Source organism: Acanthaster planci, linkage group LG01 (assembly GCF_054643075.1).
Source record: "Acanthaster planci isolate LZ-2023a linkage group LG01, COTS_SCS, whole genome shotgun sequence".
NCBI classification, from domain to species: Eukaryota; Metazoa; Echinodermata; class Asteroidea; order Valvatida; family Acanthasteridae; genus Acanthaster; species Acanthaster planci.
Window position 1 is genome coordinate 13,032,781 of NC_141777.1, and position 27,474 is coordinate 13,060,254.

The window sequence follows — 27,474 nt, forward strand, 5'->3', positions numbered from 1 at the left end:
CAATAATTCTCTTCCTCTATCCATAACAATTTATAAAACAACATAAGGATTAAGTATAATGAGTTTTGATCTCGGATACCACTCAAAAAGAAAATAATGATCTGATTAGCCAGTTTTGGTGCACATCAGGAAACATTTTGAGCATATTGGGCTACCTTTTGAGGGCATAGATGTTGCCATCCCGGCAGGAGATGATGATACGAAACTCCACGTCGTAAAGACCACTCACACTCATAAAAACAGGAACACTGGGTAACGACATCTAGAGTGGACAATCAAAAAATGGATTCAAATCAATATTTAACAAACTGCCTTTCAGACTAAGGCCCAAAACACAAAGTCTCCGGTTTCTAGTCAGAGATTGGCTCCAAAAGTGGTGCGGCGCAACAGCTTTTTTATTTTTGGCCCTCACTTTTTTCCCTAAAAATGATGTACGTGTACATTGTATGTACCAGTAAGTCCATCGCCACTGCATGCATATGTACTGCCACTGCCAACAATGAAATAGATTGACCCCCCTCGCTCTTAGGCCATTTTCCAATACTCAACTTCAACTCCGTCTCAGGCTTCGTTCCCAAAACCAATCCCCGATTCTGGGCCTGAAGCATTTCAATTACATTGGATTACTGTAATTTTGGGCTTCCTTGCATCTTATTTGATGTTCTGTGGCACTATTAGACTGATTACTGCATTTACAGCTTCAAAGTCAGCTAGTAAAAAAACAGTTGAAGCCTGAGACGGAGCTGAAGTTGAGTATTGGAAACGGCCTTGGCTGTTTACAACCATTTTCAGCTTGTAGATGTACACAGGGCATAAGACCACCTCATTTGTCTGGTTCCAAGACGTAAATGTATAATACAGAAATGACATTATCTGAAAACAAGTGCCCGACTGAACGTATGTGGGCCTAGAAGGACTCCTTTCCTGTACATATTACTCAGCTGTACCCAATCTACAACACATTAAAATTACATAGTAGCAGGATCCTGGTCAATCAAGCAAGTTTGACAGATTTTGGACATCGTACAGCATTATACCGACACACAGGTCTACGGTGACGCGCACACAAACCAGAAAACAGAGAATTTTTTTAGTCCTACCGGGTAAAGCTGCATACATGTGTGTACATACATACACGTAAGTATGCACCAGTGCAAGACTGCCTATGTGCATCAAGACATACATGTACAAACATGTGTGCACATGTACAAAGTACTGGTATAGTATTTCTTTTTTTTTCTTCTTTATTTTTACATGAAGTAAAGTATCCTGGCAAAATACATTTCAAGTCTTTCATTCATGACAGTGAAGAATGCCAATTTACATATACATGTACTATGCCGAAAAAAAAAGAGATCTTATCATTGTTTTTCTTCTATCCTTGAAATATGTGCACTGTAGTTGAGTCTACGTATCAAAGATTGCAAATCTCAGTTAACATTAAAATTGGCAACGATTAGTACGACTATGTATCCATTATGTTCCACTGTGGCTTATGTCAAGTTCTTTTTATTTTGCCAGAACATTTCACACAGTATATCAAGCTGAATATCTGAGTACACTGAGTGAAATGTGGTCTCTTTTACTGAAATAACATCTTAGAAAAAGGCATGCATTAAAAATCCTAATACTTCAGCAGCGTTTTAATGATTGAGATATCATAGGGTACCAACAATCAGGATTGGCTACAACTAGGCTTGGACCGTAATGCACTTTTTATACCATGGTATTTGTGAAGAAATCACTGTGCTACTTTCCAGTGCTGCAGTATTCGTTGAAGTGGGGTATTAAGTCATGAAAACGTGGTGGCAATAATTATAAGTCAACATTCAGAGCTTGTGCAAACAACTACGGGTAAAATTAATGGACAGTTTTGGCAAACAGAAAAATACATGTGCAAAATCACATATCTTTTTCGCTGACGACGTCATAACTTTAGAATGTCTTGTTATATGTACTATGGAGAAGCCCCATGGATGCTGTTGTGTCATGGAAGCAACTTGGTATGGAATCGGTACATGAACGTATGCACGTCAGTTTACAGACCACATTTATTACCAAATGGTACTCTTAAAAACAAAAAAATTATAACTTGCACGAAGCTTGATGTATCATTTGTTTGGATAGCAATACTTTCATTTTGGGGTAAATAAATTTACTTTTGAAGAAATCAGTGCAACCAATGTTGCTATGTTGCCGCAAAAGTCACGTGGAAACTTAATGTTTGCGAAATCAAACATACCCACGTGTGTCACGCAGATACAAGTACGGACACAAATAAATTTACTGTACTTGGATGCCGAAATGGTCTAATGTGGCCAAATCCCCTAGACTTAAGAAGTACTATCATTTATCGACCTATTTATGTTCGATCAGTAGTCTCACCACATGTAAGCATGCTACCGACTGACTGGCATGATTGTGCGTTTCCTCGTCATGCCCCCAGTATTTCTGTGCCCCCTGTATTTCTGTGACATGCTACTGTTATTGTAGAGAAGTCACTACCATGATGATCTGCAAACCAAACAGGCTTTTAGCATTGTGTTTAGAGATACACTGTAAATGCAACAACTAACTTTTACAGCTAATATGTGTAAAATGGGCCCTAGTAGGAACATGAGAACCACATACCAGTAGATGAGCCCTTTATGGCCTATGAGCCAGGAAACAACATTTTTATTTCTTACTGAAAGAACTGGAAACAGCTCTCTTGTTGTTCACAGTTTTTCAGAGCTCACAGAAATACATGTAACACTGTACCCGCTGCCAGTCAGTCTGTAATCCATTGCCAGTCAGTATGTATAAACACATGTAATTGATGTACATGTACCTTTGTTAGTATGGTGAAGGCTTCTGGGTCCAGTACGTAGACTTCCTTGCTCTCTGTGCCAGCTACAATGCAGCTGATAGCATCCTCATCAGCAGAGGACTTCTTGAGGGTGTCCATGCAAGTTATCACTGTCTGTAAACAAATGTAGTGTATGGAGACATGTTTTGAATATTAAACACATTGCGTGCTGGAATTTAGATTTACTTTACAAAATATTCTAGTACAATTCACTGTTACCTCGTTTAATTCCTGCTTTCTAATTCCGGATACTATTCTCAAATCTCAGTTTTGTCTCTGGACCTGAAACCATACCCAATCTGACTACCCACTGTTGTCAATAAATTAGACACTTTTAAAGCCAAATGCAATGTTTGAGCAATACACATTATCCCACAATGTGATATTGGTGTCACGCTCATACAAGTGACGCTCAAGTTCAGAATGCATTGAAGTAAGTATTCCCCCCCCCAAAAAAATTTCAAGGCTACAAATTTGGGCAGCAGATTAATTAAACAACCTTTCAAAAGTGGTCTTGTCCAACAGGAAACAGACTAAAAGAAGGTAACATCTTGGCCTTGAACCACAGTTGCCCTCAACACTCGTCTTATAAGCCAGTTCAAACACAACCCTATAATATGCTGAAGCTGTTATGTAATTCATGCACTTATTAACCTGTATTCGTAAGTGCCTCAAACACTCTCCCTATTCAACAGTGTGACTGGACCATGTATTAATATTTGATAATGCTCGCTGAGGAGCTACATGTATAATGCCCGCTGGATAAATCACATGCTGGCACCTGGAACAGCTTATTCAATTCTGATTGGTCAAGAGTCTGTGTGCATGCAGCTTGCCACACGCGCACCAATGAGACACTTTGCACGACGAATATTCCATAAAATGGAAAATGACAGCAGACGGTAGCACGTAGAAGGATGAAAGAGTCGGTTACTGCATTTATCGGTGTTTACACTGTTTTTCATGCCATGAAAGAATGGAGAACTGTTTACTCCTAGTGTAGATGTATACCAAGAATCCGGGTAAATGAGGCCTCAGGTTTCGACGGCATGAATATATAGGAGATGTCCTTCCTGGCTAATTGTGACAGAATTGCTGGGAGAAGGGGTAGCGGAGAGGGGTGCGTACACAAGCAACCTTACTCTGGTGAAAAGGGGGGTTGTCTATGACCGTGACCTATAGGTGAGGGAGTCTGGCACAGAAAAGCAGCAGCTAGATATTCCATATCAAGGCAGGGAGGACAATATGCAGACAATCGAGTACCCCAAAGGACTGGCTCAGTCACGTTGCAATGTAGAGTCTGTTCTTCTGTGTAAATCTTTCTCTGAGCGCAGACATCTGTAAAGGAGATGTTGACTTTGAGATATGGGTCACCTTCAGGTTAATCCTGAAGTCCAAGGCTCATAGGAACATCTGTCTTGTCATGGAGGCCAAGGCGTAGTGAGAGTGGACCTCTGTGCTGATTTATCTGGTGAAGTGACAATGTCAGCGAGGGAAGGATAGGATGAGGATTGTTCTAGTGTTTGTCCTCCAAATCCTTTGTGACCACTGGTTAGAAACAGAGGTAACTTTTCATTTTTTTTGTTCAGGGACCTCAAGTATGACTGCAGTGAAGGCTGGGCAACAGGGAAAAAACCAGTGTTGTAGTACTCGTACTTGTACACCGTTTTCAGAGTACTTGTACTCGTACTTGTACTCGGACGTCCAAGTACTCATACTCGAACTACAGTACTCGATAAAAAAATCCTTTAAGTTAACTTACCACGCACGGCCGTTAAAATAAGGTACAAAAATATCGACTCCAATGAACCAATATATCGGGCCAATACGCTGAGCAAAATCCTGACACGCTGAAAATCCCCCGATACACAATCGATACACTTCTATTTTCCAGGGGAAGAGTGGCTAATATTGAGTTAAAGAAAAATTGCAATCAGAAATTTGAAAATAGTTCTTTTAAAACACCGATGAAAAGTCACCATAACATCGGCAAAATGCACAGAAGGTGAACAAATCTTCCACAACGTGGCATAGCTAGCTAGGTCGTACACACACAAAAATACGTAAGTTTTCACAGCTCTGTGGAAAATCACGTACGCGCAGCATGTACAATACTGGTTCCCGCCGCACTGCTGACAAGGTAATACAAGAGTAGATGGGTCTGGAGCCAGACTACGGCTCCGGATTGTGCACAGCTTCAGCCGCAATGGCATGGCTGGCAACACGGTAGTTGCCCGATCCTTTCAGTGTCGCCTCGAAAACTGATCAAACTAAGCTACAACTAACTTGTCACAAAACCTGGTCTTTCTCTGTAGTTTCTCTTGATACGTTTATATCGATGGTTATTTTGATTTACTTTGTAGTGGTTCACGAGGACGATTTTTGGTAAAACCATGGCACACACATGGTCTTGGTGGCTGGTACGTGCATAGTACTGTACCACATCCATGTGCAGTCTTGTAGTGTTTTTGCATCGATCTTCACATTTCCTGCGTAATTTTGGAATCGTTAATTGTTCTTATTAATTTTTTGGTAGTGTGTGCTCGTTATTTTAAGACCAAACTTTTTATTATTTTCAGCACAAACATCTAACATTGTAATGAGAATAAGTTTGGAATGATCATGCGACATACAGATATATTCTTTTTGACAAAAGTTTTAGAACCTAGCAAGAAAATACAAACAATGATGGTGGCCTAGGTGAGTTAACTTAATTTTTAAGTAGGCCTGACTGTTTTTGTATGTGTATAGTGTATACGTACCGGTAGGATAATCATACATTTTGAATTAAAACCCCAAGAATTTATTCAGATTGAAGTTTTTCGAAATGAAATGAAAACCGAGGTGAAGGCCTATTAAGCTAGTTATTTTTCTTTGATGCACATCAAAACAATGTCATACCATGGAGCTTCTCAAACTAGAACGAGCATGTAAAATACAATTGTGCAGTAATGAAATATGGATCAGATATTTACATGTATTAGACATTTGCCCCTTTTTTTAGCAAAAGCAAAACAAAAACACAAAGCAAAGCCCCCCCCAAAAAGTAGAGAAAAGGGTAGAAGTCAGTGTAAAACTGATAATTTTGCTTGTTACAATGACTGAGGTAATGGGAGCTTAAAACAAAGCTGTTATATTTAATGTACTAAATTTTAAACAGCACCCTCGGGTGTCAAATCATATCCAGTCACTTCCAATCCCCCCTCCCCCCGCCATATCCATCACGTTGGGCGGATATCCCAATCCTTTAATTTCATCGTGGTTAGAATCCACGTTGGTGTAAGGTTCGGTGAATTCCGACGCCCGAGGCGCAGATGCAGACTGGTCCAAATTCGAACAGTGTATAGTCACCATGGCAGGGCCAGAAATGGAAGGGGTTCTGCCCTAGGATCGCTGTTGTCTAGTTCACGCCTTGGTGCTCCGATGACGAATTCTCAGACATCAGCAGGATCAGACGTGTGGCGGGTCACTGGGGGTCTGCAGGCAAGGCGCAGAATCATCTCCCGCGGCCTCCGTGAGCAGGTACTGGTGGTGAAAAGGTTATACCCACTAGGCTGGTCATACGTAGTCTAAAGTCATATTCACTGAAATAGCCCCGAGAATCATGGTGAGTTGACCCGGGTAGCGTACTGATAGGAGTTGTTTGAGCCACGGCCCCCGCTGAGTATGCGTGACCCGGCCATGTATTCACACTGAAGGCCACTCCAGATGACAACGCAAGGTGGAGTGAAGTGTCTACTGCAAGCCTGGATGCACCGAAGACCGGATGGTTTGAAGAACAGGCGTACCAAGTAGGGGTGGAGGCAGACGATGGAGCAACATACGGCATACAGAGGCCTCCAAGGGAAATTAGACTGAGTACCTGAATTGTGGTCTGCATCATGCCTGTGTGGCCCGTATTGCATCCATTGGAGCCGCACCGGCTAAGGCAGGGGGCAGCCCGGTAGCATGTGTCCACCCATGCCTGGATGCCCCCGATGAAGAGTGACAGATGTCAGTAGTTCGAGGCATGGGACGCTCAGTGGGGCTGGAGCGTAGGTGGCATGGGGTCGTCCCACTGCAAACCTTGTGAGTCATGCTGCATGAATGGGCATTGTTGTGACTCAGGGCAATGCTGCTGCCTGGGACGCGGGTGGTGCTGCTGTGCCTGCGTGGCCTGGCATTGTCTCTGCAGGGGCCACTCCAGAAAGCAATGCGGCGTTGGCCTGAGAGGGAGTAGCATTTCTATCACGCCCAGGTGCACCAGTTGAAGAGATGTCTGAAGACTGCGGCAACCGGGGTGAGGCGATAGGCACCGCCAGCGCACGGGGTGTGAGCCATATGGGTGGACCAGTGTAAGCTTCGGTAGGCGCTGGTCGAGGAAAGGTCGCTGCTGGCCGACGTCGCTCAGTAGGAATGCTTGGGAACTGTATAACAAACTACTGAATGTACATTTACTACAATATGTTACGGTTGATCAGAGTAACAAAGAAACATGGTAGCAAAAGGGAACTTGATAAACTCAAAGATGCCAAAAAAGACACTTCCGTTTTGAATCACGATAAGGAAAAGAACAAACATGGTGGCTGCTCCGCTATGCACCATGGGACCAGAGGGCGCACTACGGTTGATCAGAATTCATGTGAATAGAATCAGACGCAAAGGAATGTGCATATTTATCAACTGTTTGGGGTAGGTTGAAAGCAAACGACCCTTGTATATTAAAAATTGTGGATAGTTCGACCAGGTGAAATTAATATTGCAAACCAAAATCAATGGTGCAGCTTTGTAACTCTCGTCATTAATTTTTATGTAATAAAAAGAATGTGCCAATCTTGAGCTCTGATGCGAAGATCATCTTACAACTGGAATCATGAAGCTTAAAAATTCCACCCACCTGTCTTTTGATGGCTGTCTGCTTATGAAGATTAGCAAAACCTTCCATCTGCTCTTTGTCCTGCAACATTAGAAACCTATAGGGAGAGAAAAGAAAGATGTATACTGATGCTTGCGAGGCCAAGAAAAATCAGTTGATTGTCCTTACCTGCACCTTTTTCTGCAGCCATATCCTTATTATCTTTCGAACTTTTATTTCCCTTATAAATCTGCAAAAAAGTTACAAACTTTGCATAGCAAGATAGCAAAAGTGGTTTATATCACCTCAAGTTATGCATGTACAGTGTATGTATCTAACTTTACTGGAATGTGTATGTATAGGTACATGTGTACACGTATCTCTGTGAAATGGAACAATCTCAATGCACGGTAAAGAAATACTGTACAAAAATTTATGATGTCCAGCTCTCAAAAGTTACATTGGAACCTTAAACAGTACTACTAAACATATAGTAGCACTGGGGCTTTCCCGGTCACCGACATATACTTGTACCAGTATGCTACATGTATGCACTGGTGGTGGAAGCAGGGAAGCCAGTGACCCCCCACTTTTTTAACTGGGGGGGCCTGCCTCCCCACACACACTTTTTGCAGGTCCTACAATTTGGTGGGGTTCAATTGATCGACCTATTAATGGCTGATGCCTGATGGTATGACATCTGGGCCCCCCCCATTGAAAATCATTCCGCCGCCGGTGTATCACAACGTACTTTGAACTGCTAGGGGACAGAGTAGTTGGTGCTTCACCACATTATTTGGAGAACTGGTATCCACAACTACCAAAGTCAGTTAGAAACACTGTCATCGTACCGGAAGATCTGGGCTTATTCATATTCCTAAAAGGAAAGGTGTAGATCTTTAATCGTCAATAATGAGGTATACGGTACAAAATACTAGTCCATGTACATGTAGTTTTGATGAAATGGCATAAAAGATGATTGCCTCTTTCAGCAAACAGCAGATCAAGTTCAAATGGTGATAACCAGATCTCATATCTTATATGTGAATGTCTGAAGGATGTAATTGCTTTATAACTACATGTAGAATTAGCATACTGTACATGTATGTGCTTGTTGAAGCCACTACATGTACTGATACATGTACCGTACATGTCCCCTTGCAATAATTTCCTATAGACTTCGCATCAATACCAGCCATGCGGTGCGTAATTCAAACACAGCCTTTGGTCAACTGAATTATGTTTGGTAAAACGTATACAGTGCTACAAATTTGCTATCTTGGCAGCCAAGACAGCTCAGGGCAAAGACTCAGTGATATATATGACAGACCTGATGCACCAAACTCTACATTCATCCCATGAGGATGAAGCAGCCCCAGTGCTTTGAAAATGATGCCTGCTATCACTTAGCAGTCACCATAGACATTTAACCAAGACTAGACAAGACATTGGAGTCCCACCCAAGTAAGCTTAGGAATTTTTTGGCAAGAGCTTTTGACAAACACTGAGTACACAGTAATAGATGTCAGTGTAAGGGCAAAACTGATTCTTAAATTTATTTCATGTTATTAATTTCTACATCTATATCCTCAGCCTGTTCACCTCCAGAGGGATTAATTCCAAACAAAGTCAGTATTCCAAGAAATTAATTTACAGAGAGTGGCTTCACTCTCTGTAAATTAATTCCCTGGAATACTGACTTTGTTTGCCAAAGATATTTCAATTTTCATAACCAATTTTTAGTGTACATTGTAAACTTGTGAAAAGAATTTGCAGGAAAGTATTTCACAGTATTACTCTTTATTTGAACATAGAAATTAATGCAAAGTTGTAATCTTTCAGTATTTTCTTGAAATTCAATGTAGGGCGGACCTGTCCAAATTGTGACAGTTCGGTTAAGATATGGCAGCAATATGGGTGTTGTCTGGAGAGGCCAGTCAAAAACAAACTATGGGGAAACCCGGCCACAAACATGCAAACTTTACATTTGTGACACATCACAACAAGAGGAACATTAAGTGACACTCCCCTATTTCCAGTGATGACGGTTCAAGGTCAAAAGTTGAAGGGGAGGTCAGTTTGGGGGTTTCACAGAATTTGGAAAGAGTAACCTTTCTATTTAATTCCACATTTTCAGCAGGATCAGATGTATAAAAAGGTCATTTTCTCACCCCATTCTGACTACGGTATTATTCGTGCCTGGTCGGAAAGGTTGAAACTATATTGAAAACAAATACGCAAGGCCGCTGGAATGTCACACTGTTACCCTACTTTTACCCTGAATAATATACCATTCGAAAGCTCTTTTTCTGCTGAATTCAAAATCACAAACATCTCAATATATGAAAATTCTGACTTTCAGCTCATTTTGTGGTGCCAGGTCACATTTGCTTGAAGAATGTGTCGTCCAGGTTTTACATGGATGTCTATTACATGTATTGACACATACATGTATATGTACATGACATGTACATGATCTAAAGCACAATTTGCCATTAAGAGTGTAATAATTTAATAGACATTTTGAGCAGTTAGCTTGTCCATACATGTACATGTACCTGAGAGATCTGACTGTCAGTGCCCCTTCATTTCCTTCTCGCCGGATGCTGTCCAACATTTCCCGCAGCACCGTCACATCAATTTTGTCCTGTGACAGACATCAAAAAGAGGGCACTGCCATGGGAACTGAGGCTGGCTACAAGCACCATACATGTACCAGTACAATAGCAAATCACAGGGGAGATGTTCTCTGGCAAATGGTCAAAACTGCAGATGGGAAATCTCATGAATTAATTAGTGTGTAAACTGAACAAAGATTCTTAAACACAGCACAATTTACGCTTCAGTACATTTGTGAGTGTCTCATTATCCTTTTTAGCATTTACAGGTAATTAGAAAAAGCACTGGGTAAAGGTTTGCAAATACACACTAGAAAGAACTTCTCTCTGAACCATAACAAACCATGCACAGGACCACACGTTTGTTAAAAGTCAGATACTGTCCATGTACAACAAAACAACAGATATTGCTGCTTTTAAGGCAACAGTGTGTAATATTTGGGTAAAAGAAAAAATGGCAAAATAAAAAGAACCTGCTAACTGGGCAGCAGGAGAGAGCAAACAAAGGCACTTGGCACATGATGCATGTCGTTACCACTTGAAATCAATCTTTGGAAATGACTGATGAAATGGGGGCACAACTATAATGGATCATCGATCACATGGCGGACTGCAAGTTGGAAATTAAACACTATTATTGAGGCCGATTTGCACTCTGTATAATTAAATCCATTACTGGTTCAGTGTTTCGTATCATCTGTCCACACAAATGGTGGTCCCACACGTACACGTGGGAGGGAATTGAACCCTAAAGAGTACAGCTGGCAGCTACATGTACATGTTCTTTGATACTTGTACTGTGTCATCAAAGTGCTCCATTTTTCCTGTTTTATTATTTGAAAACATGGGATGATGTATACCATGTGAACTTCTGCTGTTAAAGTTTTATTTTCAGTAGCACATCAGAAAAAAATTGAACTACAGGTAGCCGTACATGTACAATGATCCAAACTGAACTTCTCAGTGGAACTGCTCAGTTGCAAGGGGAAATTTTAAAAAAAAAAGAAAAAATCTTGAGAAAAACAAAAGCTGTTTCAGCCAGTGACCATATGGGGAAACTGACTTTTACACTTACAGCATCAATTATCAGCATCACTTCAAAATTCAGAAATTCCTTTATCTCTTTGAAGTGGGCAGTCTCAAGACACAAATATGACCAGCACACACTGGATTAGGGTTAATCTTAAGTTTAATCTTTGGGCTTCCGTTTAGTGTGTTTTTCCCCGGCTATCTGCAATTTTTGTTCTTGCTTATTTGTCTATTTTGTCAAAGTGTTGTTTGTTAAGTGAAAGTCCAAGAAACAGTGATTAGATTAATTTTCGCGGCCCCTAACCCACATAATCATTTTCCATTGTGTGTGTGCTTTTATATGCCTTGTTCACTTTTGCTTACTTCAGAGAGAAGCCAAACCTTCAATTCTCACTGAAAAAGTCTGCACTCTTGACCTGCATGATTATCTTTATTTTTAACTCCATGTATGTTAGTTTACATTAATTTATGCTTTACTTTGCTTTGTTTTTGCTTTGTATTGTTTGTCAAAGCCAAATAAATAATAAGACATATTACTAGCAAGAGTGAGAATGGCATTTAGTGTTTGATAGTATCACCTGCCATTTTGTATGTGCCAAAGAACTGGGACTGTACATCATGGTACAACACTCTTTCAACTGGTGACTAATGAAATCAGCGTTACAGAGCAATGACTTCAGTGACGTGAATAAATTAAACAGGGATTTAATCCAGTATTGTATAAAACCAGCTGCATGACAGTCAGGAAAATTAGACTTTTATCAGAATTTCTGCAACCAACCATAACCAGATACACAGAGACTGTTACAAAATATTCAATACCTCATGATACTTAGAAAATACAATATTTGTTTGAGTTTGTTTACCTCCTTGGCTTGATTCCACAGGTCCTGTTCCACTGGGTTGACATCCAATGGAGGCAAGGTAAACTTGAAATAGGGTCGAAGGTTCTTGTACACGTACAGATAGGGTCCAGATGCCACAGCAATGGCTGTCAAGAGAAGTCACAAATACCGTCAACACCAGTAAAAACTATCTGTTTTTTTTTCAACACTATCAGCTCAACATCAATAATATTATATGTATTTATTTGACTACCACCAGGGCAAGCAGAAATGACACTGATGCAGCACTTGGCGTCGTGGTTGACACCATCACCAATGGTTTCATTCATTTCTATTCCTGTGATGTTCTTCAGCAGACCAGTCTAGGGATGCATTTTACTTGGATGAAATATTAACTTCATACTATGCCAAGCACAAACCCCACACTCCCTATAGTATCAAATAATAAATTCCATCAACTTGAGTAAATATTCAGTTCTTTGAACACTTATCATTACATGAGAAATGTATGCATCTATGCCAAACTCCAATACTGATTACTGCACAATGGCTGTACATTTCAAACTCATTTCTTTTTTCTAAAAACCAGTATGGAAAGATCAATATTCACACCTCAACTGAGGTCATGAATTTTAGTATGAGTGGCTAAACATGCTTGTACAAGATAAACCCTATTTTTAGGAATAGAAATTCAAAAAAAAAATAGCTAACGGTAAATTTCTAAAAGGGCAGTTCCACGGTGTCGGAAGTACAGTACATTTTGGACATTTCAACAGTGTGTGTATTATACTTATAATCCTGAAGCAGATTTTAATTTTGATAAAGGATATCAGTCAGTTGGTACATGTACATTCATTCAATGACAAAATTTCTCACTCAGAATTATTATCCTTGTAGAAGCTGACTCATAACACCATGGTGTCGGATGTACTCAGGGAAAATTAATTTTTGGAGTGTCCATTTTTGTATCACAAACTCTGTGAATTGCTAGGACCTGAAGAAGTAGTTTTCCTGTGTTTAGTTTTAGCAGACCCTTGTTAATAACACATTTTTATCTTGATGTGACTTTCAGATAAAGCATTTATTATATTGGTGTCGGACATACATTTTTTGGTGTTGGACGTACATGTACACGTCCAAACTGACTTTTCAGAATAGAAGGTAATCAGTTCAAACCCAAGCTTGTCTCATTTTTCTACTTTCATGAAGGCTTTAGTAAACTTTCGAACCCCAAAAAAAGGTCAAGCCATACAAAAATCATCAAAAGCAACTAGAAAGGAATTGGATGATGGGGCATTCAATGAAAGAGTATGAAGGAAAATATTGTCTAGAAGTATTTATGCAAATTTTGCTCATTTAAACAAGTCATGTAATGTCAAACATTCAAACTGAAAAAAGGTTTTTACAATTGACAATCGTTTAGATAAATAAATCAAATTAAAAGACAACTGCATACATGTTCCTGTAAGATCTTTTGGTCTTAGAACATGAAATTAAACATATTTGTATGACAAATGCTGCGTGTGTACTAAGCTACAATTTTAAAGATTTCCAGTTCACACTTCACAGGTTATAGTACACATGTAAAATCCAAAAATCAAAGCAATTGGCTAGCAATTAGGCTGAGAGATTATCTTTTTCACTGAAATTTAAGACTAATGGCATAATACTTTTAAAACTACAGTCTTACAATGTATGTTTCATGATAGATAGTGTACATGTATATGCCATGGAAAGCACATACAAGTGGAACACCCCCTTTCATTCCTCAAGCAGCAGAAAGTGAAACCAATTGATTTTACATGTACCTTGAACAAGTGTATAAAAAACACACCTCTGTTTAGTCTTTGACAATTCTTCTTTCTTGATGTGGATGTATGCAACATCTACAACTTCACAAAAGTGAAGCCAATTTGGTACTTTTACAAAAGGTTGGGGCCTCATTTCCATGTATGCAAATGAGGTGGTAGTGGTTTCTGTGCAGTGTAAAAGCATTGCATTGCCAGCAATGCATGGTTTGAAAAGATAAGATATTTGAAAAGATAATTGGGGGAGCTGATGTCTAAAACGAAGGAACTCATTGTGCTTTGTATTGTCAATTTGGCAGTCTTTTGCTAAAGGGTGCACTGAGGGGATAAAAACTATGTCATTTTAGTGTCAGACGTACTTCAGAAAAGTAAGTGTAATAAAATAAGATATTACACAGAATTTCAAAACGAAAATGAAAATCCATTTCTGTCATTGTTTACTTATTGGGGCACTCTTCAAACTGTAACAAAAGTGGAACAAAATAATTATTATCAGGCTAAAAAAACTGAAAATCTTTCAGAGGGGAATTATTTTCCCCAATTTCTCGGTATTTAAAACCAATTTTTCAGTATCATATAAATGCCAAATTCTTGAATGTTGTTAGAAATGAAGTATGTTTCATGAAAGTACACATATACACCATAAGCTTCAAAATGATATTTAATTTTTCACGTTTGGACCAGTTTGAAATTTTGGCCCAGAGGTTGATGTTTCCTCGGAACTGCCCAAAACACACATTAAATATGCAGCTTTATAACAAGCAGGTTAGACAGAATGATACACATACATGTATCGGTACCTGTTACACATACCGCTAAGTTTTAAAACCAATAATGAAACCCCTTTTGAAATTCTCTAAACCTTGGCGAAGATGGGTATGTGTCAAGGTTGAGTATGAAACTTTAAAATGACTTTTACAAAATTACGGTAAGTCAGTTCTTGCAGTGTCTGACTTTAACTTAAAAACTTGATGAATGTGACTGGATCCCACAAAAGGAGTCTGGAGCCCATTTTTAAGTACTGTAATTTTGTTTCAGTTTGTATTTTGAAAGACCAAAGTGAGCTCTTTGTATTGATGTAATTTGGCATCTTGATAAAATGACCATCGTGTGTGAAAAATGATATTGTTCCCAATGATTCATGCTGTCTGTGACTATTTTCAAGGCCTTTCACTTGAAAGTGGCTCAGATGACCGAGTCTCATTTTGATGGGTGGGTCACATTATGTTTAAAGTGGCAGTTTTTACACCAAAATAACCTAAAGACCATATTACTGTATGAAGTGATTGAACTAGATGAGCCGTTTAGTGGTGGTATAATGTATTTGACAGACTCAGAACCTTGTACATAATCTGCGGGTACAAAAGTTGCCAGTGCCTGTGATCTTTACATAAATTTCCCCAAACTGAAATCACAATTAATAACCTGTGTTCTAAGACCGCCATACAAAAAAATGTCTGGTTGACAGTGAGTGGGTCACAAACTTGCCTGGTACTCGTGGTTCGTTGGTGTCCATGAAAAAGGTACTGACCCCTGTCGGTAGCTCAATGATGGCGTTCTCACTCATGAGGCTGGTCCCCTTGTACACCTTTAGTTTCATGTTAGAGGAACCGCTGCCTAGGTCAGCAATAACCAGCTTGTTTTCCCCGTCTCCGTTAATGTCCGAAAGGGCTTCAAGAATGGAAACAAATAGATTAACTACAAGTTAATAAGCCTTTTGCGAATTAACTTTGACCCAAATCTGGTGCACTGAGTTCTTTAAATTCACGTGAACATAACAACTTGAATTCTCCTTACTAAAACCACTGTTGCTATACCTTGTGATTCGGGGCAAGGTTTTGCTTAGTTACATAAGAGACGCCTTGCAACAATACACTGTTCTCAATGGATAAGAAGGGCACAAAGGAACCACTTCATTCCAGAGATGGTGGTCGCTATGCGAAAGCTTGCCTCGAATCACGAGGTATGGCAACAGTGTCTTTAGTCTGAGGAATTCAAATCATAATGTTTATGTGCCGTCAGATAACTCAGTACACCAGATTTTATTTAAATTTAACTCGCAAAATGGCTTATTCAGGCTTATTTCCCCAGCCACATTTTCTTACACTGCATATACCGGTATATACCCTGTACAGTACATGTAGCCTGTGAATTATAAATCAAATCAATGTTTGGACTTCAACCACTGCCCACTGTCTCCAAATTAGGCTACAATGGACAATTGACATGTGGGGAACATGTGAGTACAACACTCATCATCCTCAAGATCACCAGATAAGTACAGCAGATAGATTTGGTCTCTGAAATTTGGGGCAACCATGTGCACCCTCTGCATTTAGTACTTTACATTGATCCAACAGCTTTGGCAGTTTGTAGACAATATCATCTCCATAGCAATCATGCTTTTAACTCAACGTTTCTAGCACTTCAGCCAGCACATTGATGCGTATCAGTGTCTTAAGGTCATTGCATGCACACAATGCGTGAAATCCAGCAAACTGAAGAATCAATGAAACACAGCAGAGAACAAAATTCAAAATTGGAAGCCAAAACACAAGAATGTGGGCAAATAAATCTATATGTAAAATCCTAGATTGGAACAAAATGTATGCGCAATGTGCCGGTAGCATAAACTAACATTTATTTGAAAGACGGCATGCAAAACACACCAGATGTGAACTTTCTATGAGAGTTCAAATGTACAGTGTATGCACATGTGCAAGAAAGCCTTAACATTGGAAGAAGAAATCAGACCAGTTTGCTGCAGCACTCACCCATACATGATGAGAATGTGTAGAGATTGGCCACAGGATCAAAGTGCGCATCCAACCACTTGGTATTTCCTTCATGGGCACTGTAGGGAGAATTAAAAAACAGATCAAACAAACAAGCATACACCAAGACAATTTAGTTTGGGGGCAGAATTTTCTATAAGAAAACTTTCTCTGGTCATTTTCAATCAACTCGCAATCTAGCAAACTATGTGTGACTAACATGACACAAGGAGAAATGGGCAAACAGGCAAATATATCTTAAATGCTATAAGCAGCAAGAAGATGATACAACTGATTTCCCTCTGGCTGCAGACAGCTTGCACTTGCCTTGTGACAGTGTCAGAGTTACATGTTATGTGACTCAACATCACCCAGGCTTGCTTGTTCAAGGCATAAAGGTTATTACTTTTACATTAGGACTGGGGTTCCATCTGACAATTGATAGACCTGCTCAAACAAAAAGGGAATATCTCATTTACTCTCCCCACACATTGCCATGGCACCATAAATTAACTTGCAGAGGGGCAACACCGTCAGTCTCCTGGTACATGCAGATTCTAGATTTAATCTACAATGTAAACGAATCTGTTATATTTACATGTACATGTATATTGAACATCTGGGTGTAACCTTTACAAATATCTGCTTGGTGCATGATTAAAAAGCTAAAGAAATAGAAATTAACAACCGAGGCCCAAGATGGCAGTGTGTTATTTTTCTTGTTGCAAATAATGCAACACATGTGGAGAACAACACAAGTTAGTTCTGGCGACCACATTGCAAAATAAAATACTTATTGCAAAAGACTGTGCTTCCTGCAGTTCTTTACAGCCATCTGACCAACAATTTAAGCAGAAGGAGTTAGACTGTAATCCTAACGGGTTTCCACATACATGTATCCTCTACTTTGGAAAATTATACACGTAGTGTAATTATTTCAAGATTAACTACATGTACATTGTAAGAGCAGCACTCCATCCAAACCAAGAAGTAAAAGCAACATGTATATGTACATGTATGCAACAATACATGCAACGAGAAAGACGTCAGTTGTACAAGACAGACGTCCGTTGTGCAAGACAGATATCAGTTGTGCAAAACAGACGTCAGTTGTACAAGACAGACGTCAATTGTACAAGACAGACATCAATTGTACAAGACAGACGACAAATATCAATCAGGCAAACCAACGGTATTAATTGTTTGCAATACTAAGGGTCATGTCATAATCCTCTGTTGTTAATTCACAAAAGTATGGCATTTACATGTACTTGAAAAAGTATTACATTAATACAACAAATTATTTACAATAAGAAACAATGATACAATTGCATTTGCAAAAACGTACAATCGAAAGTCACAGATAGATAGTAGTTCTACACCCAGTACCTTCCTTTCTCATCATCCAGACTGAGGCAGACAGGCATGACAGGTGGTGGGCCTTGCCTCCTATTCGACGGTTGGCTGCCGAGGCCGATGTCCCTCAGTTTGTTCAGAAATCGTTGCTGGCTGCTAGAGTCATCGTCGCTCTCGTCACCCGTGGCACCCCGACAAGGAGGGCTCGACGGGCTCCTGAAGATTGTCTTCCAAATGTCCTCGGAGACAGTGGGCGCTGTCATTTTGTTCTAGGACTGTTACATTTTTTAAAGTTATCTTAACAATCATGGAACTGTCACTGAAAAGTGTATTCATAAACACGGTGCATATAAGCTCCACAAAGCTGATCACATTTCAGCATCCTTCAAATTTCATACATGGACCTGAATATACATGTACCTAAACACAAAGCCCTCAATCCACTGAGTACTACGGTACAGTACATCCACCGGTAGTACAGTGTCTGTGATTCAGCAAGGAAAATCCAGTGTAAACACTCTGGAGATTTAAGCCTTTTCCAACAAAAACAACATTTCCCTTGATATATGAGCGTGCATCAGCTGAAGACTTTACTGACTGTTGCTTGAAATGAGTACTTCAAGCTGTATGCTGATGGAAGAGGCTACTGCGCACACCTCCACATTTGCTCGATTATAATCACAGCTTTGCCGATGCAAAAGAGGTACAGTACGTCAGAGTACAAGTAGACCTCCAGCATCAAGAGAAGTGACACTGATGCAATATTCCACTCTGTGGCTGATGCAATCACCAAAGGTTTCCTCCACTTCAATAACTCGTCCGTTGATGTTCCTCCGCATACCAGTCTCTGGAGCATTTAACTCAGATAAATCATTAACTTCATGATCCCTATGCCATCAGAGAATGATTTCTGCTCGAAGTCAGAGAACAAAATAGGAAGTTCAGCAAGTCCTCTCTGCTCAATATCCTTGCCTGTGTCCTTGACTGTCCACACAATTCACAGCAAAGACAAATTTCTTCAAGCAAGAGTGAACTCCTCTTACAGCACAGTGCTTAACAACTTCCTGATCGGTGATGGCATTGACCGGTGGTTGAAACAGCCGTCTCCCCCTTCTGGAAACAGACTAAATCAAAACCACGACAGATCAAGGTCCATCATCTGGACAAACTGCCCTGACATGGCTGAGGTGCATCTCCCCCGCTGAGTGTCAAAATCAATAGGAATGCATCCTGCTGGCCTGACAATTCACTCCAGCCAAACATCACTACCAGGAGACAGAACTGCCAAGTCCCACCTGCAAAGGAACACTTCTAATAATACAAGCAGATGCCATGCCATGCCATGCCACCCCCACTGCACAATGCGTGGTGGTAGGGAGACAATGCACAGCAGTGCTCCACTGAGAAAATTAATCCACACAGGTGATGATGGGCACAATTACACTGGATAGCATCTCTGGTGGTCCAAAATGATAAAGAGGAATGGTGAATCCAGTGAGGCAGTGCCTGAGCAGATGATGAACTGCTCTACAGAGAGGACTGAAACGGACTTGTATAATGCACACAGTGAATCTCAGTAGATTTGCATGGAGAGGATAATGTAGTTACGTGTACGTTTTGCATACAAACTTAACGTGTATTTCATTTTTATATTTCGATGGGTTCAGAGTTGGTTGAATAAAATGTTTGAAATTAATCTGTCTCGACCACGCCACTTGCCACAAGTACATCACAATTTACATAAATGTCAATTTACAAGTTACAATTTACTTGTTCTGATGTAAAATTCTCAATACTAAATCAAATTTATATCACTGGAAATCTCACTATCAGAAATAACAAAGAAAATGTACCAGAAAAAAGGAATAAGATGATTTAATTATGACACAACACTAACCTAATGTTCCACAACTTGTGAACTCCAGAGGAATTCTAAAATCATAAGTGGTCATGACTGATGAAGATCTTACAGGGATTTGAAGCAGGTGATGCTGGACACTTGACTTACATGTAGGCTGGAGAAACAGTGCACTGTGCTTGTTCTTGAGACGAGTCATCTGAACATAAACAGGTCTTGAGACAATGGACACTGGCCATAACTAACATGAATAGAGTACGGATGAAATCTGAGTAGGGGATAGCAAATCATCCTCAATAAACACAGGTCAGTCCATGCCACAAATCTCCGGTGAATATCAACAGCTGCAAGGCACTGTTTCATCATAATCCTTGGACATATACATGGTGTACATGTACAGTGTATGTACCGGTAATTACGTTAATTAATTTCAACATCTTTGCTTGAGTTGTTATATCATTACTGTTTTAATTTGATTTAACTTTCAACAGTATCGTTTTTATGCTGTGACTCAGCTGGTCAACTGTCAGTACTCTGTCTTTTGGTCTTCTGTTTGGTTTAAATTATAATTTCTCTTTTGAATTTTCAACTACACGTAGTTTCTATATTTAAATATTTATTCAAGCAGAAATAATTTGAGAATTTTTAAGATTCATTTTGTACATTTATTTCATTTCTGTCATGCATTTATCAGGGACATTAAGAGTAGCAGTTAATAAACTAAATAGACTACCCATACCTCATCAAAATGACACTGTCACATTGAAAAGCTCACACTGATTCAAACACCTCCCCAATAGTATCTGAAGAATTCCAAAAGGTACATCTTACCCGTACTCTCCTGTTACATTTATCAAGACCTATTACAAGTATAAATATTTGTACGTGAACAAAACCTGCCCATGCATGGACAAGAAATTTCAAAAGCTGTAGTATACACATTACGGTACATTCTTGTAAGGCATATTCACTGTACATACATGTAACATGAACATGCCAACATATTGTAGGTTTGCTCCACGGAGCTGCATGTACATGTAACTCAGGTACATGAATTCCTAACACACTAACACACTCAAATGAAAGATTTTGGGAGTGGGTTGAGGAATGTACAAGTTCCCAATGTACATACATGTACATGTACATCATTTATTACAATCGATATGCAAATCATCCCAAGTGACCCAAGCAGCCCAAGTAATGACAAACATACAGACAACAAAAGAAGACAAACAATAATTGGATTATTGGTACTGTTACAAGAAAGAGACTCATTACGCCATGACATATGAGCATGTATCAGGTAGCAGTTTCCATGAATACAACACCCTGACCATCCAACCTTGACCACTTACTGTGATGGGATTTATACATATTGCACGAAAAGGCTAGTTATACAAATGAAAAATGTGAACATCATATATCTGGTCCAATTACTGTAGCTTCAAGTTGGTCATGAGTTCGGTGATGCATGGTAGAGGATGCTGGCCAAGGGTTGGCGCTGGTGCACTGGAGCATGAGGATGCATGGGCTGCACAATGGTAGTAGGCTGCTGGTGGGGTGGGAGGAGGGGGGGGCAGTTTCAGGTAGAAGAGACCCCAACACCAGGGGAGGTGACTCAGATGACCTTGTTGCTGGGGGGGGGTGGTTTCCAGGTACAGGAGACCCCAATGCCCATGAGGGGGGATTACTTCGGCTGGGAGTAGCAGATGCCAGATGTTGCTGAGCTGGAATCCAACCTCTTGCGGAACTGTATCTGCTAGGTAGCCAGTTCTAGACTGTATCTGCTAGGTAGCCTGTTCTTGACAGGGAGTGAAGAGTCAGTGGAGTCCCAGTGGTCCACGATATGGGCATGCTTGGTGATGGCAGATTTGGCAAACCGTCTCCCCATCTACATGTACCATTGCCATGGTGCTTTGATCTGGGAGGAGAGGTTGCTGCCATGCCAGGTTGACTGCCGGGAGGTGTTTTGCTAAGGATAAGTTGGAGTTGGTTCTTTCTGTCAACAACACAATAACATGCACCAAACAGATAGAAACGTTCAAAACCAACAACTGCATGTAATGCAATTTCATTGCCCTCTGTTGCAGTATGTTGAAACACACAAACGTTAAATTACAACGCCCATAGTAACATGTGGGTAATTCCAGAAATTATGTCTAATTTTTTTTGTGTCCCTGTCACATCTGAAATATGATTTATACGTTCAGAACAAATTCTCTAATCTTAAAGAGAGATGAATTAATGCAATTTACCTGTCAAACAACTGTAAACAGTTTGAAATCAATTTCAGCAATATGCCCACGTCAAATTACATAGTTGGGGTGTAACAAAACACAAATATGGCACACCTTTGGACCCTGAATTTCTAGAATGACCCATGTACATGCTGTGTGACAAGCTACTGGTATCCCAATGAAGAGCAGTTCTGTAACTTCAGTTTTGAAAAATTTGGAAAACAAAAAATCAACATTGTTTAATTCATAAATTAGCAATTGCAGCTTCAGTAATCTACTCGATGAACTACAACTTCAACTGACGGCATACATGTACATTTCACTCCATACAAAGTCACACTCCTGCCAACACTTCTCAGCTAAAGCACAAATTGAAAATTTATTTCTACAGGCCTACACGTCCATCTTGTTACAGAGTAAACTAGGTCTTCATCAAATGATTAGAAAATTTAATTACGTGAAATTTCAATGAGGGGACACAAGTACTGGACAGCAGAGCACAGCAGTATAGCAGGTAGAATACTATCACATAGTACGAAAGTCCAGAGTAAAGCAGCCGAGTCTGGTGGTACCTCCATAAACACAGCAACAGTCAATGCTACCCATCCTCAGCAAACCTCACTAGCTTCTTGACAGTTTACAATATAACACCATATAGTGCATGTCTTGTGCAGAGTTCACAGAGAATGGTTCTTGAGAACTTGTCACAACATCCTGTGACAATGAACAGCTCCACAGCAAAATATTGCTTTGAACCTTTCTTCACTATTTAAATACAGTGACTAAAATAACCCAACACTTACATGTATAACATAACTTTTTCAAAGAAATAATCAAGAAGTAAGATTCTTATGCACATATTTCTTAAAGTGTCAGATAAAAGTGAATGCATCTATATGTTACAGAAATGCGTTAAAATGTACACATGACAATGTGATCTTATGGTGTGGGGTCTTTGCCACAAAGGGCTTAACTGAACATATGCATGGTCTCGCCAGTTGATAATAAGCTCCGTCCTCATCGTTCAGGTGTAGCACAAATCAAGGGACTTCAGGAAGATGGAGTTAAGGTCCAGCACTCACTTCCACCATGGCTTGGAAGCCAGAAGCCCCACCATGCATGGGTTGAGTTCAACCATCTGCATACTGGATGGAGGTAAAACATGTTCCTTTCTGCATATGATCAGAGGTGTGGATCCTGATGCCTGTCACTGCAGCTACACTCAGACTTAATGACCTCATCACAGTCAACAAGATCTTCAATATTCTGGGAAACTGAGATGGACTAATTGAGTTTAACATGCAGACTTTGCAAAGAAGTCATAGTCTGTGCTATATGGGCAACTCAATGTCAATACAAGCCAATCACCAACATCGGTGTACGGTTGGCATGCCGACGGTAAAATGCATACTACATGTATATCCGTTGGCGCAACCTCAGCAACGCGATGCCAAGTATTTGAACCAATCACAAACATCGGCACACGGTTGGCATACCAATGGTAAAATACGTACTTTATGCTAATGTCGTTGCACCATAACCAACTCGACACCAAATATACAAACCAATCATTGAAGTCAGCGCACAGTTGGCATGCTGACGTCAAAATGCATACTGTACGCTACCGACCTCACAACATCAGCAACTCGACGTCAAATATGCGAACCAATCACCAACATCAACTGAACATTGCCAGGCTCATGTCAAAACGCAAACTGCATGCGCAACGTTGGCCCAACATTGGCAATTACTCAACGTCACATATGCAAACCAATCGTCAACGTCGACTGAACGTTGCCAAGCCGATGTTGAAATGTTGGACTGTTTGCCAACGTCACTGAGAATAATGCTGGTAAAATGACCCCTACAGTTCCAACATTTGCCAACGTCAGTCCAACATATCATTGCCAGCTGGGATGTGTCCAGCCAGGTCCAACTACTGGTACCTGTACATGTATGTGTATATTGTGTTGGTGTGCACACATGTGGTGCATACATGTACTGTGCGTACATGTCAATTAATCAACCAACAGTAAGGCAAGAATAAGATAAAGTACACACACATGTATACACCGCCATAAGGTGTACCAATTTGCTAGTCTATCCCTAAATATAGTCCAAGGCTAAGGCTGTCACTGCTTAGTGTATGGGGGAAGCCCCAGCATTACAAACTGGTTCCGACTGAATCGTCTGCAGAGTGGATGGGGGAAAGACTTCAAACCTAGCCCAGCTAGGTCGGGCTGAGCTGTCTTCATACTGGACGGGAAAGACCAACACCAAACATGCGCCAGACAGTATCATCTGGATACTTAAGGGGGGAACGACCCCACAAGTTCATGTAGGGTCAGTCCGGACACTCTGCATACTTGAAGTGGATGAGGGAAGATGCATTCCTTTATGCATAAGATGGGAATGCTGTAGACTAAAACAACGCAGCTGGCCTCAGATTGTTCAGAACCTCATCACAGCCAGGGTGATTTTAAAGCTGCTCCATGGTCAAGACGTACACATATGCACTGGTCCAGATAGGCAAACAGGTTCTGCAATATGTGTACATGTACAATGTATCTACATGTACATGTAGCTAACTTTAACATGATTGGCATGCAGAAATCACATAAACAATTGATTTCATGATGAACAAATTTGTTTATTTTTTTTTTCAGTTTACTTCTTGAAAATTAAACCATGAAGTCTAAAAACAAAGAACAACTTTAAATGGGTGAACGACATTTGGAAAGTTCTACAGCAATGCTTACAAGTTGAGGAACAACTTTTAACAAGTTGAATGACTAATTGGGGCAAGCCCTTTTTTTTAATAACACACAAATTTACACAGAAAAAAATGTGCAAAATACATAAAATCATTAGAGAAATCCTTACCAATAATCGTGAAGTTGAGGCAAATATACCAGTGAATTAAATAAACTTACAATGTGGAATCTGTTTATTTTATTCGTGTGGCAAAGATCCTTCTTTGATATACTAAAAAATAGTTTCGGCTAATTATCTCAACTATGAGCTTGCTTCGACATCCACTGGCTGAAAGCTGTAGCCCACAGGTAGCACAAGTAGCCATGTCCTCACCAAACCCATCGTACAACAGTCAGGGAACTGAATGTCTCAGCCAGGCCATGCTTTTTGGTTGTAATTTGCCGCTAGTAAAGGGCTCTCTGAAAAACGAATACATTTAACTCCAAAATACACGTGGTTATGAAATCTTTTCACATATGGTATTACATGTACAAAATTTACAGAGGAAACGAAGAAGAAAAGCATGCTAGCCAATAGGAGTTTAAGAACTCAGTCAGTACAGGGATTCAATACATAAGTTTTCTGAGCAACACTTTATTTACTTTCTACAGTATCAAAGTTCTCTTACCTTAAAAAATTATGCAAAATTCTTTCTGTATTGTGCCGGTATATAAATAATATTACAATGCAAATTACATGTATATCTAGTGGAATTCTCTACTGTAGTACTGTTTACACCAACTTACTGTCAATTACCAAACAATTAAATACAACAAATAACTTTTGTTCTTACATTCACAGTCAGATTATGAAGCACAAAATACACCACAAAGGGGAAATGAAAATTGGCTTTCTTGCTCATTTCTGAAGGTCTGTCTTTGCTTTTTGTCACAAAGCTTCAAAATGTTCTACCTTTTGAAAAGCAAGTTCCTCCACAAATCTCAGCCCAGCAGTAGCCTCCAAGATGTCTACATTTAAGGTGTCCTTAAATCCCAAAAGGTGATTTTAATGCGTAACAAATTCAGACAAAACAATGTTTGGGAATTATGCAGAAGTTTGCACCAGATGAGAGCTTTATTGAACACATGGTCTTGCCAGTCAATGTTGGACGCCATTCTCACCATTTAGGTACCGGTATAACACCTGCCAATACTGGGGGGGGGGGGACCTCTGCATGCTGAATGGGGGAATGTGGACTCTTGACACTTCTACAGTAAATACAGCTCCCCCTCAGATTGTTGGTCGACGAAAAGAGCTTACAGTCTTGCTAGTCCATGTTCAACTCTGTTTCCAGTATTCTGCTACATTACTGGAGGATTATTGGATCCACCAATCAAGGATCTTTCAAAGAGCAATGCAAATGTATGAGTAGTTCCCACAGCAATGATGAACCATCTCCATGCTGGGTGGGGAAACCATCTGTCCTCCTTCTCGACTTGGTCCCATAGTTCAAGATCCTCATTCATATGTCCAGCCAGGTCCATGCATCCACCTGCACATGTAAAAAGTCTTCCAGTGGTAAGCACACATAAGGTACGTGTACACTCTACACATCATTAAATGAACAAAGAGAACAAAAGCCAGAATGAAAACAAACTCAACAAATTTTACATGCTTATAATCTATCCCTCAATTTATTGTCCAGAAAGTCATAGATAATGTCCGGCTGAACCATCTACACGATGGATGCGGGAAGACCTCAAACCTCGTAGTACATGTAGTTCAAGTCAGGCAGAGAAGGTGGGAAAGACCCCTCACCAAACCCAGGTCAGGTCATCTGGATGCTTGATGTGGCAGGACACCCCACAAGCAGGATCAGTCCCGACCCTCTGCAGACAGATTGGGGAAGACACATTCCTTTCTGCATAAGATGGATCACTGTGCAGTACAACACCTGTTTGTTGCTCAGGCCTCAGATTGTTCAGCATGTCATCCCAGCAAGCCTGAAGATTTTCAAGCTGCTCCACGGTCAGGATACTTTTCGAGATGGGTTTGGAAATACCTGCATGTAATTAATTTCACTGTTTCTCAGTGACCAACATGCAGAGTTAACACAAACAATGGATTTGCTAACAAGCACATCTTTTTATTTATAAGTATCCTTTTTCCATTTATTTCTTAAAAATTAAACCATGGAGTCCGAATAAAAAGTACCTGTACAACATTTTAAAAGTTGAATGAAATTTTAATGGGTGAGCAATGATCTTTGAAAAGTTCTACAACATTTGAAAGTTGCGGTATGACATTTGAAAAATTGGGGTACAACTCGCGGAGTAATTTTCGTATAATCAAGTACAAATGTAAACAAAAAGTTATCTACAAAGTACAAATAAATCATTTCGGAATGGAATCCGTAACGAGAGAGGTTATGAGGCAAATGTACTGACATTGCAGAACAAATTTTACTGACGTGGTACAAATCCTTCAATATATCAAAAATTGTTTCTCAGCGATGAGCTTGCTCTGACATCCACTGGCTGAAAGTTGCAGCACACAGGTATGTAGCACAATAG

The 27,474-nt window shown here is 40.0% G+C and overlaps 1 protein-coding gene across 3 annotated transcripts in view; it reads right to left on the minus strand.

Annotated features, from left to right (window-relative positions):
- The window catches only part of bbs1 (Bardet-Biedl syndrome 1), a 72,193-nt gene that overhangs the window by 19,598 nt on the left and 25,121 nt on the right, over window positions 1-27,474 (minus strand). For 2 of the 3 annotated variants that reach the window (XM_022235262.2, XM_022235263.2), the window contains exons 2-8: window positions 16,757-16,836; window positions 15,471-15,653; window positions 12,196-12,320; window positions 10,241-10,329; window positions 7,725-7,800; window positions 2,831-2,962; window positions 156-262 (exon numbers count right to left, since the gene is read on the minus strand). In XM_022235262.2, coding sequence (XP_022090954.2) covers window positions 156-262; window positions 2,831-2,962; window positions 7,725-7,800; window positions 10,241-10,329; window positions 12,196-12,320; window positions 15,471-15,653; window positions 16,757-16,836 — 792 coding nt within the window. Of the gene's footprint in view, window positions 1-155; window positions 263-2,830; window positions 2,963-7,724; window positions 7,801-10,240; window positions 10,330-12,195; window positions 12,321-15,470; window positions 15,654-16,756; window positions 16,837-18,145; window positions 18,388-27,474 lie in introns of all 3 variants that reach the window. The other variant, XM_022235261.2, reaches the window with a different exon arrangement.